We start from the raw sequence: 14,316 nt of genomic DNA, 5'->3' as shown, positions 1-14,316 counted from the left end.
CTACCCTTTAAGTATTTTGTGGTATTTTTCAATGAGATCACCTCTCATTCTTCAAATCTCTAGAGAATATATGCCCAGTTTCCCCAAACTCCCTTCTGTGACAGTCCTGCCATCCTGAGAACATCTGGTGAACCTTCGTTGCACTCCCTCCATGGCAATAATATCCTTCCTAAGGTAAGGGGACCAAAACTACACACAATACTCCAGGTGTGGTCTAACCAAGGTTCTATACAATTGAAGCACGACTTCGCTACTCCTGTACTCAAACTTGTTGCCCTTCCAAACTCCCACACCAAGGAGTGTTTATATTTTCTGTGACATGGTGATCAGAATTGAATACGACACTCCAAAGTGTGGCTGACCAGAACATTGTAAAGTCTTAGCTTAACTTTGAAACACCTTGATGGCCAACTTCTTCAGGTCACTGCAGCAGCTTTTTCGGGAGCAGAGTGCGAGCGAGTGAGCAGCTGGGAAGGTCAGTTTGAAAGTAAACTTAATTTCCTTTTGTTTTCGGCGGAGGCCAGGGGGCTGCTGGGTAAGTAAAACGCTATATATTTGGGCGGTTTCTGAACCCGAGACACCACACTTGTAGTGTCTCCCACCCGCCCTCCTCCTCTAACCAAAAAAAAGGACTCGGTGGGGTGTATACAAGGTAAGGCTTTTTCTATTTCTCTGGTTTTATCGTGATTGGTAAAAACTTTTCGTTCCTTTTTCATTTAACTAAGTTAAGCTTAAGATTAAAAATGGCAGGAGATCTCAGACCCGTGTCATGCTCCTCTTGCTCAATGTGGGAGCTCAGGGACATGGCTGATGTCCCTGACTCCTTCACGTGCAGGAAGTGTGTCCAACTGCAGCTCTTGTTAGACCGCATGACGGCTCTCGAGCTGCGGATGGACTCACTTTGGAGCATGCGCGATGCTGAGGAGGTCGTGGATAGCACGTTTAGTGAATTGGTCACACCGCAGATTAGGATTGCTGAGGGAGAAAGGGAATGGGTGACCAAAAGGCAGAGAAAGAGCAAGAAGGCAGCGCAGGAGTCCTCTGCGGTCATCTCCCTCCAAAACAAGTATACCGTTTTGGATACTGTTGAGGGAGATGGCTCACCAGGGGAAGGCAGCAGTAGCCAGGTTCATGGCACCGTGGCTAGCTCTGCTGTTCAGAATGGTGGGAAAAAGAGTGGAAGGGCTATAGTCGTAGGGGATTCGATTGTAAGGGGAGTAGATAGGCGGTTCTGTGGTCGAAAACGATGCTCCCGAATGGTATGTTGCCTCCCAGGTGCACGGGTCAGGGATGTCTCAGATCGGCTGCAGAACATTCTAAAGGGGGAGGGTGAACAGCCAGTTGTCGTTGTGCACATAGGCACCAATGATATAGGTAAAAAACGGGATGAGGTCCTACAAGCAGAGTTTAGGGAGTTAGGAGCCAAGTTAAAAAGTAGGACCTCAGAGGTAGTAATCTCAGGATTGCTACCAGTGCCACGTGATAGTCAGAGTAAAAATGAAAGAATAGTCAGGATGAATGCGTGGCTTGAGAGATGGTGCAGGAAGGAGGGGTTCAGATTTTTGGGACATTGGGACCGGTTCTGGGGGAGGTGGGACTATTACAAATTGGACGGTCTACACCTGGGCCGGACTGGAACCAATGTCCTTGGGGGTGCTTTTGCTAACGCTGTTGGGGAGGGTTTAAACTAATGTGGCAGGGGGATGGGAACCAATTGAGGAGGTCAGTTGACAGTAAGGAGGTAGTAACAAAAGCCTGTAAGGAACTAGATAATGAAGTCAGTGTGACTAAGGGGAAGAGCAGGCAGGGAGCAGATGATGAATGTAAAGGGACTGGTGGTCTGAGGTGCATTTGTTTTAATGCAAGAAGTGTAGTAGGTAAGGCAGATGAACTTAGGGCTTGAATTAGTACCTGGGAGTATGATGTTATTGCTATTACTGAGACTTGGTTAAGGAAAGGGCATGATTGGCAACTAAATATCCCAGGATATCGATGCTTCAGGCGGGATAGAGAGGGAGGTAAAAGGGGTGGAGGAGTTGCATTACTGGTCAAAGAGGATATCACAGCTGTGCTGAAGGAGGGCACTATGGAGGACTCGAGCAGTGAGGCAATATGGACAGAACTCAGAAATAGGAAGGGTGCGGTAACAATGTTGGGGCTGTACTACAGGCCTCCCAACAGCGAGCGTGAGATAGAGGTACAAATATGTAAACAGATTATGGAAAGATGTAGGAGCAACAGGGTGGTGGTGATAGGAGATTTTAATTTTCCCAACATTGACTGGGATTCACTTAGTGTTAGAGGTCTAGATGGAGCAGAATTTGTAAGGAGCATCCAGGAGGGTTTTCTAGAGCAGTATGTAAATAGTCCAACTCGGGAAGGGGCCATACTGGACCTGGTGTTGGGGAATGAGCCCGGCCAGGTGTTTGAAGTTTCAGTAGGGGACTACTTTGGGAATAGTGATCACAATTCCGTAAGCTTTAAAATACTCATGGACAAAGACGAGAGTGGTCCCAAAGGAAGAGTGCTAAATTGGGGGAAGGCCAACTATACCAAAATTCGGCAGGAGCTGGGGAATGTAGATTGGGAGCAGCTGTTTGAAGGTAAATCCACATGTGATATGTGGTCGGCTTTTAAAGAGGTTGATTAGCGTGCAGGAGAGACATGTTCCTGTGAAAATGAGGGATAGAAATGGCAAGATTAGGGAACCATGGATGACAGGTGAAATTGTGAGACTAGCTAAGAGGAAAATGGAAGCATACATAAGGTCTAGGCGGCTGATGAAAGACGAAGCTTTGAAAGAATATCGGGAATGTAGGACCAATCTGAAACGAGGAATTAAGAGGGCTAAAAGGGGTCATGAAATATCTTTAGCAAACAGGGTTAAAGAAAATCCCAAAGCCTTTTATTCATATATAAGGAGAAAGAGGGTAACTCGAGAAAGGATTGGCCCACTAAAGGACAAAGGAGGAATGTTATGCTTGGACTCAGAGAAAATGGGTGAGATTCTAAACGAGTACTTTGCATCGGTATTCACCGAGGAGAGGGACATGACGGATGTTGAGGTTAGGAACAGATGTTTGATTACTCTAGGTCAAGTCGGCATAAGGAGGGAGGAAGTGTTGGGTATTCTAAAAGGCATTAAGGTGGACAAGTCCCCAGGTCCGGATGGGATCTATCCCAGGTTACTGAGGGAAGTAAGAGAGGAAATAGCTGGGGCCTTAACAGATATCTTTGCAGCATCCTTAAACACGGGTGAGGTCCCGGAGGACTGGAGAATTGCTAATGTTGTCCCCTTGTTTAAGAAGGGTAGCAGGGATAATCCAGGTAATTATAGACCGGTGAGCCTGACGTCAGTGGTAGGGAAGCTGCTGGAGAAGATACTGAGGGATAGGATCTATTCCCATTTGGAAGAAAATGGGCTTATCAGTGATAGGCAACATGGTTTTGTGCAGGGAAGGTCATGTCTTACCAACTTAATAGAATTCTTTGAGGAAGTGACAAAGTTGATTGATGAGGGAAGGGCTGTCGATGTCATATACATGGACTTCAGTAAGGCGTTTGATAAGGTTCCCCATGGCAGGCTGATGGAGAAAGTGAAGGCGCATGGGGTCCAAGGTGTACTCGCTAGATGGATAAAGAACTGGCTGGGCAACAGGAGACAGAGAGTAGCAGTGGAAGGGAGTTTCTCAAAATGGAGACGTGTGACCAGTGGTGTTCCACAGGGATCCATGCTGGGACCACTGTTGTTTGTGATATACATAAATGATTTGGAGGAAAGTATAGGTGGACTGATTAGCAAGTTTGCAGACGACACGAAGATTGGTGGAGTAGCAGATAGTGAAGGGGACTGTCAGAGAATACAGTAGAATATAGATAGATTGGAGAGCTGGGCAGAGAAATGGCAGATGGAGTTCAATCAGGGCAAATGCGAGGTGATGCATTTTGGAAGATCCAATTCAAGAGTGAACTATACAGTAAATGGAAAAGTCCTGGGGAAAATTGATGTCCAGAGAGATTTGGGTGTTCAGGTCCACTGTTCCCTGAAGGTGGCAACGCAGGCAAATAGAGTGGTCAAGAAGGCATACGGCATGCTTTCCTTCATCGGACGGGGTATTGAGTACAAGAGTTGGCAGGTCATGTTACAGTTGTATAGGACTTTGGTTCGGCCACATTTGGAATACTGTGTGCAGTTCTGGTCGCCACATTACCAAAAGGATGTGGATGCTTTGGAGAGGGTGCAGAGGAGGTTCACCAGGATGTTGCCTGGTATGGAGGGCGCTAGCTATGAAGAGAGGTTGAGTAGATTAGGATTATTTTCATTAGAAAGACGGAGGTTGAGGGGGGACCTGATTGAGGTGTACAAAATCATGAGAGGTATAGACAGGGTGGATAGCAAGAGGCTTTTTCCCAGAGTGGGGGATTCAATTACTAGAGGACACGAGTTCAAAGTGAAAGGGGAAAAGTTTAGGGGGGATATGCGTGGAAAGTTCTTTACGCAGAGGGTGGTGGGTGCCTGGAACGCGTTGCCAGCGGAGGTGGTAGATGCGGGCACGATGGCGTCTTTTAAGATGTATCTAGACAGATACATGAATGGGCAGGAAGAAAAGAGATACAGACCCTTAGAAAATAGGCGACATGTTTAGATAGAGGATCTGGATCGGCGCAGGCTTGAAGGGCCGAAGGGCCTGTTCCTGTGCTGTAATTTTCTTTGTTCTTTTGTTCTTTGTCACCTTTGCAGATTACATTGTAAGATAGCCATTACTCCTTTTAGCATTAAATGCTCAGCATAAAGCATGGCTATCCGACCCGAACCCGACTAGACCTGACGACATGTGTCGGGTTCGGGTCGAGTCAGGTCTCTCTTCCAGGTCTGGCATCGGGCTCGGGTTGGGTCGGGCTGGACATGGACACAGTGCTGCCTTGCTCAAGGAGGGAAGTAATCTTCAAAATTTGAACATTCAGCCGGGACATCAAGGCAGGAAACGTGCTGCCGGAACGGAGGATCACAACATTTGGAAAAGGTAGAGCACAATAACCTGTTTGATATAATTAACTTTATTACGGTAGTCGGGTCAGGTCAGGCCGGATGCAGGAAAAAATAAAAGGACTTGGGGCCCAGGTCAGGTTTGGGTTGGACGTGGTCGGGTCAGGCTTCAATTTCATACCCGAGCAGGTCTTTAACTCAGCATAGACACTGATCGAAAAAGATGCTCCATGCAACTGATACATTTGACATCACATTAAAAAACACCAGGGTATGTAAAAACATTTAAACTTACGACACTTTCATATACAATTAAAAAATCTTTTTAAATGCCTGGTGCAAGGTTTTACATATCACCATATCTTGTAAAGGTACTTACGGAAATGGTACAGGCAATGCAGGTTTTTAAAATAGTAGGTGCAATTAGATCCCCCCACTCTATGATTTCCTCCTCATTCTCTTCAAGGATCGAGTTGGGGTTAGTACATTTCCATAGGCACTAAATGTCCTCAAGCACTTTCCCAGTTTGCTCATTCTCCCTATGCGTTGATGAACATCCTCAGGTTATTTGACTGCCAGCTACAATGTTACATTGCCGAGGTCAGTTTTGTTTCCACGCTCGCAAGCAAGGGTCTATAGCTCTTGGATCAAGAGCGGGAACTCTGTCCAATTTTCCTTCTCCTTAACCCAAGGGCACCAAGGCTAATAGTGTCACACGGTTTACAAACTCAACTGGGAACAATGAACCTTTCTGATGTATGTGGCTCAACTGTACACTGCATTTACCATCACAGCAGTTGTGGGGGAAACCAATTTAGAAATTATTTTGAGGCAATGAAAACACAAATATAGATATAGGGCACAAGATCCTTCATCAAGCAGTTCTACATTTTCTCTTTTGGAAACAGAACACATACCCGTTGATTCAGTCACCACCTCCAGGTCAATGCCCTCTGGCTGGTCCTCATACTTCTCTAGCTCAGAAAGTGTGGGTTTGACTCCTTCAGTAATCTGTAAAATGCAAAGAGTCACTCAAGATTTTACAAAAAATATGACCTGTAGGAAAAACGAGACAGGAGACTCAAGCTGCCCTGGTGCGTTATTGCACATCGGACCCAGGGGAACGCCCATGAGCTGTCACACACTGGGTTCTACTCTGAACCAGAATGCCAAAGGGAAGCAAAGGGTTTTCCAGACAGTAAAAATCAAAAGGGAAGTATATCCACCAGCTCTCACACACATCCCAGCAGCTGAATCATTCAGGATTTGGTAAAAGCTGTGGAGCACATCCAACCAACGCCTTGGCCGCGAACAAAAGCAAATTGCACCACAACAGAACATTTTAAAAGTTTAATTTAGCAGATAGAATGTTGTCTAATTCTTGATATTGGAAGAATAAATTTAGGCAATTAAATCAGAGATGAAGCATTTTACTAACTAGTGATAGCTTACATTCTAAACTCCACCCGATTTTCAGAGCTAACCTGTCAAGACAGGCAGAATGCAGATTAAGAAACTCACACAACACAAACTCAGGTCCAATATCTGCAGATGTACCAGGTATATGAGGTTTACTTTGAGTGCACAAACTGCTTGTGGGGTTAGTGCAGGGAAGGAGGCACAAGGACAGAGATAGACATCTCCAACTTACCCAAAAGTTATCTACTTTGTAGAGACTAGCAGATTTCCTTTGGTGTTGCTCATGGTGTGTCTGAGGATATGCTGTTTTGTACAAAAAAGCATGACAAATAAAGTGTCGGGGTAACGTGTGACAGGAAGTGAGTGGGATAAGTGTGTGCTAAAACAAAGACTATTGCTAATACATTTAAAATTGCAACAGAACCACACCAACAGCCATTAAAGGTTGGAGAAATACCGCATTTAGCGCAAGATGGCATCCTGCAGTGGGTGCCACTATTACTTTAGTGCGGTCAGTGCTCTTCTCAACGATACTGCTACTTTTGCAACAGTGCAACCTAAATTGCTCATCCCCTGAGATGTGCGAAACAAGTCATCACAGCAATCAAGAGGCTTGGAAAAGTCTGGAGAACATGCTTTAGAAATAAAACTTCAAACCACACCGGTACAAAAGATTCTGTAGGAGGCATCACTTACAACTGCAGACATGGCAAAACTTTTGAACAAGAATCCTTTTCTGCTGTAGCGATTGCCCTCAAATATGAGAAAGTCTCCATCTGTGGTAACGTCACCACCCAGTGATCTGTTTTCAATTTAAACAAATTAATTAAATTCCAAATAAATGCAATGAAGTCGATAGGATTCCAGGGTCGCTCTGAGACAATGCAGCAAAATCTAATAATGTGCAGTTTCATTATGGTCCTAATAACTAACTTATTCTTTTGGTCAGATAATACGCTTCGCATTGATCACTGAAAAGTGGATTAGTCTGGTCAAGTTTATTATCAACTAATTCGCTCAGTGTCCATTTTTGGAATTGGGAAATACTGCTACCTAAAGATATGGAAACCAGAGAACTGTCAAATAATATTTGTAACGTTACAGGACTGATATTATATACCTGTAGGAAAATAGGAACAGTAGGAGGTCATTCAGCCCCTTCAGTCTGTTCTGTCATTCAATGAAGTCACGGCTGATCTACGACCTAACTCCATTTGCTATATATCCCTTGATACTTTAGGCTAACAAAAATATTTTAATCTTAGTTTGAAAATTAACAATTGATCTATCAATTCCCATACGTGAAGAAAGTTCCAAACTTCTACCACCCTTTGCATGAAGTCTTTCCTAATTTCACTCCTGAAAGGTCTGGCTCTAATTTATTTGACTATGCCCCCTAGTCCTAGACTCCCCAACCAGCAGAATTGCTTCTCCCACTCTACCCTATCTGTTCCCCTATAGAGCTGCACTTGAACTTCCACAACATTCTTTTTGACTAAGCGGCTGGACTTCAGTTTACTCTGGCAGCCTTCAAACTCTTCTATGATGGCTGCCACTCCCCTATTGACACACCTCAAGGGATTGCAGTCTTAACGACCAACACAAAGACAGAAGTGATATCATTGCAGAAAATATTGTTAGTGTACAGCAACAGAAATGTAAGCCAACGGATACAGAAATCTGTAGAAATACAGTCAGAAATCTGAGATTACTTGGACCCCTCGACGAACATCCTGGTGTGCCCCAAATTGGTCCAGGGAACCCAATTTGGCAAACTTTGATTTACTCAGATTAATAATGAAGAGCTTTGCAGTCCTTCTGCACATCACCTGAATTTAATACTCAGCATTCAGAACACAAACATACTGCATCAGTTATACTGTATCACTCTAAAGGAGATGCAGTTTGTCATACCTGATTTTTTCTGCATCAAACAATCGCTGAAGTGGCCTCTTGAATCTCTTCCTTTTAGCAAACCAGTCTTTCTGTTGGTCAAAATTTTTAAAACATTAACATATTCAACAGTTAAATTAAATTAATTCCATCTGAAAAATAAACAGTAGCAAGCAATAAGTCTTCAGTGGCAAGTATTCACACAGGATTAAGGAAATTCCAGGCAGGGGAGAATCTTAGCTTCAGCACAATTTCCCCATCTCGCTATTATTTTGTTTAGATAGCGCCAAACACAGGTGGACATTTTTATAATGCCAATAGTATAAGTGCACATCAGAGTGCTTGGATACAGCTTCAGACAATCAACGACAGGAAATATCAATTAGTATCTGAAGATGGGCTCTTACCAAACTCATTCGAGCTTTGATTCGTTCGTAATCAATTCTTGGGATCAGTTTCAGCGAAATGGTGTTCTGGCTTGGCTCAACATAGTCCACCTGAAAAAACAAGCAGCAAGTTTTAAAAGGTCATTTAGGTGAGGCAGAGCATCATGATAAGTATCAACAATGATGGTTTCAGCCTTTTAAGAAATGTTTCAATTGACGTTTACGGCCGCTAAAGAAACAATATTTTTAACAATTTGGCACAACGATTTTTGATTTGCAGTAAGCATCAAGTATGGTTATAACTTCTACACTATGAACCATTACTGAATGAGTGTACTCTACAAGCATCACATTTTATACGTAACTGGCCCCAGTTCAAAGGCAGTACAACACTAACATAGCTGGAGAGTTGGAAATGAGGAAACAATGGCAAAAAGAAACCCTCGCCTTTCCTTTTAAACAGTGTTTCCTTCAAAAACTTGATTAAAATATAGTTTCGCTCCATGCAAACAAGATTAACACTTCCCAAATGGTCACATGTTCAGAAAACAAACTTTTGAGAAAGCCACGCAAGTACAATATTTTACCTAATATGGAGTTTAAATTTATTCTTGGGACATAGGCAACATATTGCCCATCTCTAGCTGTCCTTAGAGCATTAAAAGTCAACCACATAGGGCAGCCGCCATAGGTAAGGGACAGGTTTTCTTCCATCAAGGACATTCATGGATCAATCAGTTCTTATAACAATCCAGCAGTTTCCACCGTCATTTGTTCTAGTGTCAGCTCACAAACCACCAGGTAATCAATTTCACAAACAGCCATGTGGGATTTGAACACTAAATCTCTGGGTTACTAGTGCAGTAGCAATGCCCCCTCTAAACATTTTCATTGTGCATGGCCTGTTCATGTGAACGTGCGGTACCTTTAAACTTTTTTGTGCAACGTCTTAAAGTGGACAACTTGTGAGCTGCCTGTGCAGTACCTTCCGGGTTGCTGACTGGCTGTGTGCGCGCTGAATTTACAGACAACATCGTCCTGTCGTTATAACCACTACCCTAGTGTACACAAGATTACACTCTAACTCCACAAAGGTAGACTATACTTTGCTAGCCCACAGAAATTACGCACAGGTTGGCAAAAATTTAGGGATGTCCCCACACCACCACCCCACCCAAATATTTTGCTGAAGTTTAATCAGCTAAAACTGTGCAACTACCAACACATATCACTGGTAAGCTTTCCACTTCGGTCCACATGAAACCAGCATTGGGTTTTCCAGGATCATTAGAACCCGTGTGGGTCATAGTCATAGAGTTATACATAGTCATAGAAACAGGCCCTTCGGCCCATCGCATCAGTGCCGGCCATCAGACACCTAACTATTCTAATCCCATTTTCCAGCACGTGGACCATAGCCTTGTATGCTATGGCATTTCAAGTGCTCATCTAAATACTTCTTAAATGTTGTGAGGGTTCCTGCCTCTATCACCCGTTCAGGCAGTGCGTTCCAGATTCCAACCACCCTCTGGGTGAAAAACATATTTCCTGAAATCCCCTCTACACCTCCGGCCCCCTGGCTATTGACACCTCCGCTAAGGGAAAAGGTTTCTTCCTATCTACCCCCCTCATAATTTTGTATACCTCAATCAGGTCCCCCATCGGCCTTCTCTGCTCTAAGGAAAACAACCCTAGCCTATCCAGTCGCTCTTCATAGCTGAAATGCTCCAGCCCAGGCAACATCCTGGCAAATCTCCTCTGCACCCTCTCCAGTGCAATCACATCTTTTCTATAGTGCGGCGACCAGAACTGTACACAGTATTCCAGCTGTGGCCTAACTAGCGTTTTATACAGTTCCATCATAACATCCCTGCTCTTATATTCTATGCCTCAGCTAATAAAGACAAGTATCCCATATGCCTTCCTAATCACCTTATCTACCTGTGCTGCTGCCTTCAGTGATCTATGGACAAGTACAACAAGGTGTCTCTGACCCTCTGTACTTCCTAGGGTCCTATCATCCATTGTATATTCCCATGCCTTATTAGTCCTCCCAAAATGTATCATCTCACACTTCTCAGGATTAAATTCCATTTGCCACTGCTCTGCCCATCTGACCAGCCCATCTATATCATCCTGTAATCTAAGGCTTTCCTCCTCACTATTTTCGACACCACCAATTCTAGTGTCATCTGCGAACTTACTGATCATACCTCCCATATTCACATCTAAATCATTAATGTACACTACAAACAGCAAGAGTCCCAGCATCGATCCCTGCGGTACACCACTGGTCACAGGCTTCCAATCACAAAAACAACCCTCGACCATCACCCTCTGCCTCCTGCCACTAAGCTAATTTTGGATCCAATTTGCCAAATTGCCCTGTATCCCATGGGCTCTTACCTTCTTGACCAAGCTCCCATGCAGGACTTTATCAAAAGCCTTACTGAAGTCCATGTAGACTACATCAACTGCTTTACCCTCATCTACACACCTAGTCACCTCCTCGAAAAATTCAATCAAATTTGTTAGACATGATTTCCCCCTTACAAAGCCATGCTGGCTATCCTTGATTAATCCCTGCCTCTCCAAGCGGCAATTAATCCTGTCCCTCAGAATTTTTTCCAATAGTTTCCCTACCACTGATGTTAAACTCACTGGCCTGTAATTACCTGGTTTATCCCTGCTACCCTTCTTGAATAATGGTATCACATTCGCTGTCCTCCAGTCCTCTGGCACTTCTCCTGTGGCCAGAGAGGATTTGAAAATGTGTGTCAGAGCCCCTGCAATCTCCTCTCTTGCCTCACACAATAGTGTGGGATACATTTCAGCTGGGCCTGGGGATTTATCCACTTTTAAGCCTGCTAAAACCGCTAATACCTCCTCCCTTTCAATGCTAATTTGTTCAAGTATATCACAATCCCCCTCCCTGTTCTAGCGATCTACACCAACATTGACCTTCTCCATAGTGAACACAGATGAAAAGTAGTCATTTAAAACCTCACTAACATCCTCCGGCTCCACACACAGTTTGTCACTTTGGTCCCTAATGGGCCCTGGTTATCCTCTTGCCCTTAATATACTTATAAAACGTGGGAAGAATTGCAGCCTCCAAGTGACAGAGCTATTCCTTCTGATTGAATTAAACGTACCAGGGTGGCAATTACTCTTCAACAGTACTCTGGAATAATGAAGATCTGCCTGTCTCATGTATTAAATTACCAAGTTGTGACAGAGGGCTGACATGTTTCCAATTTTCCATCACCAGACATGTCACCTTGGAGTCAAGTCATTCACAAAGATACTCTACTTACCCCAACCTCCCCTCCCAACTAGGTTATTCCAACTGGTGACAACTGATTACAAAAATATCCAACATTGGCAAGATTAAATATATTTAGAACACTTAAAAATCATTCAAGGCAGGCAATATTGAAATATTCCTCTATAATTGGAGCACGTGACAGAGGATTCAAACAAGCAGCCAGGACCAAAATATGTCTGACTGCTCTTAAGACCAGAATGTTAAATCCAGCAAAGTTCAGGTCATAACCAGAAGTGCAGTACAAGTTGCACGTTTTTCCCAAATCCCACTGCAAGGCACTTAGGCAACAATCTTCATGGTCCTTGGGCTCAAAATGCCAGATTTCTCCCCTTCCCCTCTAACTCCACATAATCATCCTGGGCCACCCCGTATCAGAAACTGCTGACAGCATTCTAGAAAAAAGAACAGACTGAAGAAAAAAATCCCTTCAAAGCCTAAAGGGGAAGGTAATGGTTTCAGATTGGACCCATCCATTTTCACAACACAATACAATGTTTGTGATACTGTCATAAGAATGCTTGATACATTTGCATTAGATTTTCTGTCTGCTGCGTTACACAAACTGTGAGAGAAACGTTACCTGTGCTATGTCATCCTTGTATAGGCCTCTCTTTAGACGAACCCACGATTTGGGTTTCAGGTTGGTCACCTCCTTCACCACCTTTAGCACGTCTGTCATTTCCTTGATGGGGACCATCTGCTGGTTCCAGAACCCTATCCTGAGGTTCCCCACACCCTCAATGGCCTGCTTGACATGAGTCTGTTTGTAAGCCTCAACATAAATGTATCCTTTCACGTGTTCAGGGGAGACTACAGACTTGATCTGGATCGGCTACAGGGAGAAGAAACAAATTTAAAATGTTTTTAAAAATCAAACTTTATGTATGTTTTATTCAAAACAAAACTTGCAGTTTGAGCACCAAATTCACATCACAATCAAGAGAGTGTTAACACTAAGTTTTTATTTGCTTAGTAGTATGGGCAGCACAGTGGTTAGCACCGCAGCCTCACAGCTCCAGGGACCCGGGTTCGATTCTGGGTACTGCCTATGCGGAGTTTGCAAGTTCTCCCTGTGTCTGCGTGGGTTTTCGCCGGGTGCTCCGGTTTCCTCCCACATCCAAAGACTTGCAGGTGATAGGTAAATTGGCCGTTGTAAATTGCCCCTAGTGTAGGGAGGTGATAGGGAATATGGGATTACTGTAGGGTTAGTATAAATGGGTGGTTGTTGGTCGGCACAGACTCGGTGGGCCAAAGGGCCTTTTTCAGTGCTATATCTCTAAATAAATAAAATAAAAAATAAATAAAATACGAGTTAAGGAGGCATGGGTTTTTAGGGGAAAAAAAAGAGAATTCCAATGGTGCAAAGAAATATGTCACTGCTGAACACGTTCTCCGACTTCCACAATGAAAACATATCAAGCATCTGCCAAAGTTAATGATTTAGTTGGATGAAAAAGAAAATCGAGAAATTGAATTTTCTCAATTTTTAGAAAATAAACATGATTTGGGAAAGAAACAGAAAGAAAACAAAGGCAAACAAAGAATTCTTTCCTTTTAAAAGGATGTTGCATGTGGTATTATGCCATAAACACAAGAATGTCTGTTCAATTCTGTCATTTGCTGAATTGGTTGACCTCAGCTGGGGCAGCAGTTGTGCCAATACCTCGGTATGCCAAGATTATAAGGGTGGAGGGGAACAGTCAGGGGTACCACTCTCTCTTCTGCTGAAGAGTTTGTGTGTAGACAGACAAGATGGAAGTCGACTATAACCCTGACAATCGAGCAGCCTGTTGATAAAAGAACAAACTTGGATTTCTATAGCAACTTCCATGATTTCAAGTTGCCCAAAGCACCAATGAAATACTTCTGCCAAGTATAGTCACTGTTCTGAGGTAGGAAAAAACAGATGTGAATTTGCTCACAGCAAGATTCCACAAAGAGCAATGAGGTAAATGACCAATCTGTTTGTATCTTGTTCCTTCCTTCAAATTCAATTGTAAACATCGTTATTGGCTGAAGGATAAACATTGGCCAAAACACCTCTTCAATTAGTGCCGTAGGATATTTTACATCCACCTGAGAGGGCAAACAAGGTCTTCTCATCTGAAAGACAGGACCTCTGACAGAGCACTGCTCCTTCAGTACTGCACTGGTATCTCAGCCTAGATTTTGTGCCAGTCTCTGGAGCGGGACTTAAACCCACAATCTTCTGACTCAGAGGCGAGATATGGACTTCCACATGCAGAATGGGTACCTGAAAAAGGCTGTTGGTGTCCCATTATTAGTCAGTATCTTTTAGAGAA

At 43.6% G+C, this 14,316-nt stretch overlaps 1 protein-coding gene across 1 annotated transcript in view; it reads right to left on the bottom strand.

Moving 5' to 3' along the window:
- Positions 1 to 14,316, bottom strand: part of supt5h (SPT5 homolog, DSIF elongation factor subunit) — a 72,933-nt gene that overhangs the window by 31,378 nt on the left and 27,239 nt on the right. Inside the window, exons 2-6 of the mRNA XM_068019225.1 lie at positions 12,594 to 12,845; positions 8,707 to 8,796; positions 8,321 to 8,391; positions 7,103 to 7,208; positions 5,905 to 5,998 (exon numbers count right to left, since the gene is read on the bottom strand). Coding sequence (XP_067875326.1) covers positions 5,905 to 5,998; positions 7,103 to 7,208; positions 8,321 to 8,391; positions 8,707 to 8,796; positions 12,594 to 12,845 — 613 coding nt within the window. The remainder of the gene's footprint in view (positions 1 to 5,904; positions 5,999 to 7,102; positions 7,209 to 8,320; positions 8,392 to 8,706; positions 8,797 to 12,593; positions 12,846 to 14,316) is intronic.

The sequence above is a fragment of the Heterodontus francisci genome, chromosome 40, assembly GCF_036365525.1.
Source record: "Heterodontus francisci isolate sHetFra1 chromosome 40, sHetFra1.hap1, whole genome shotgun sequence".
NCBI lineage: Eukaryota > Metazoa > Chordata > Chondrichthyes > Heterodontiformes > Heterodontidae > Heterodontus > Heterodontus francisci.
This window is presented reverse-complemented; position numbering and strand designations above follow the sequence as displayed.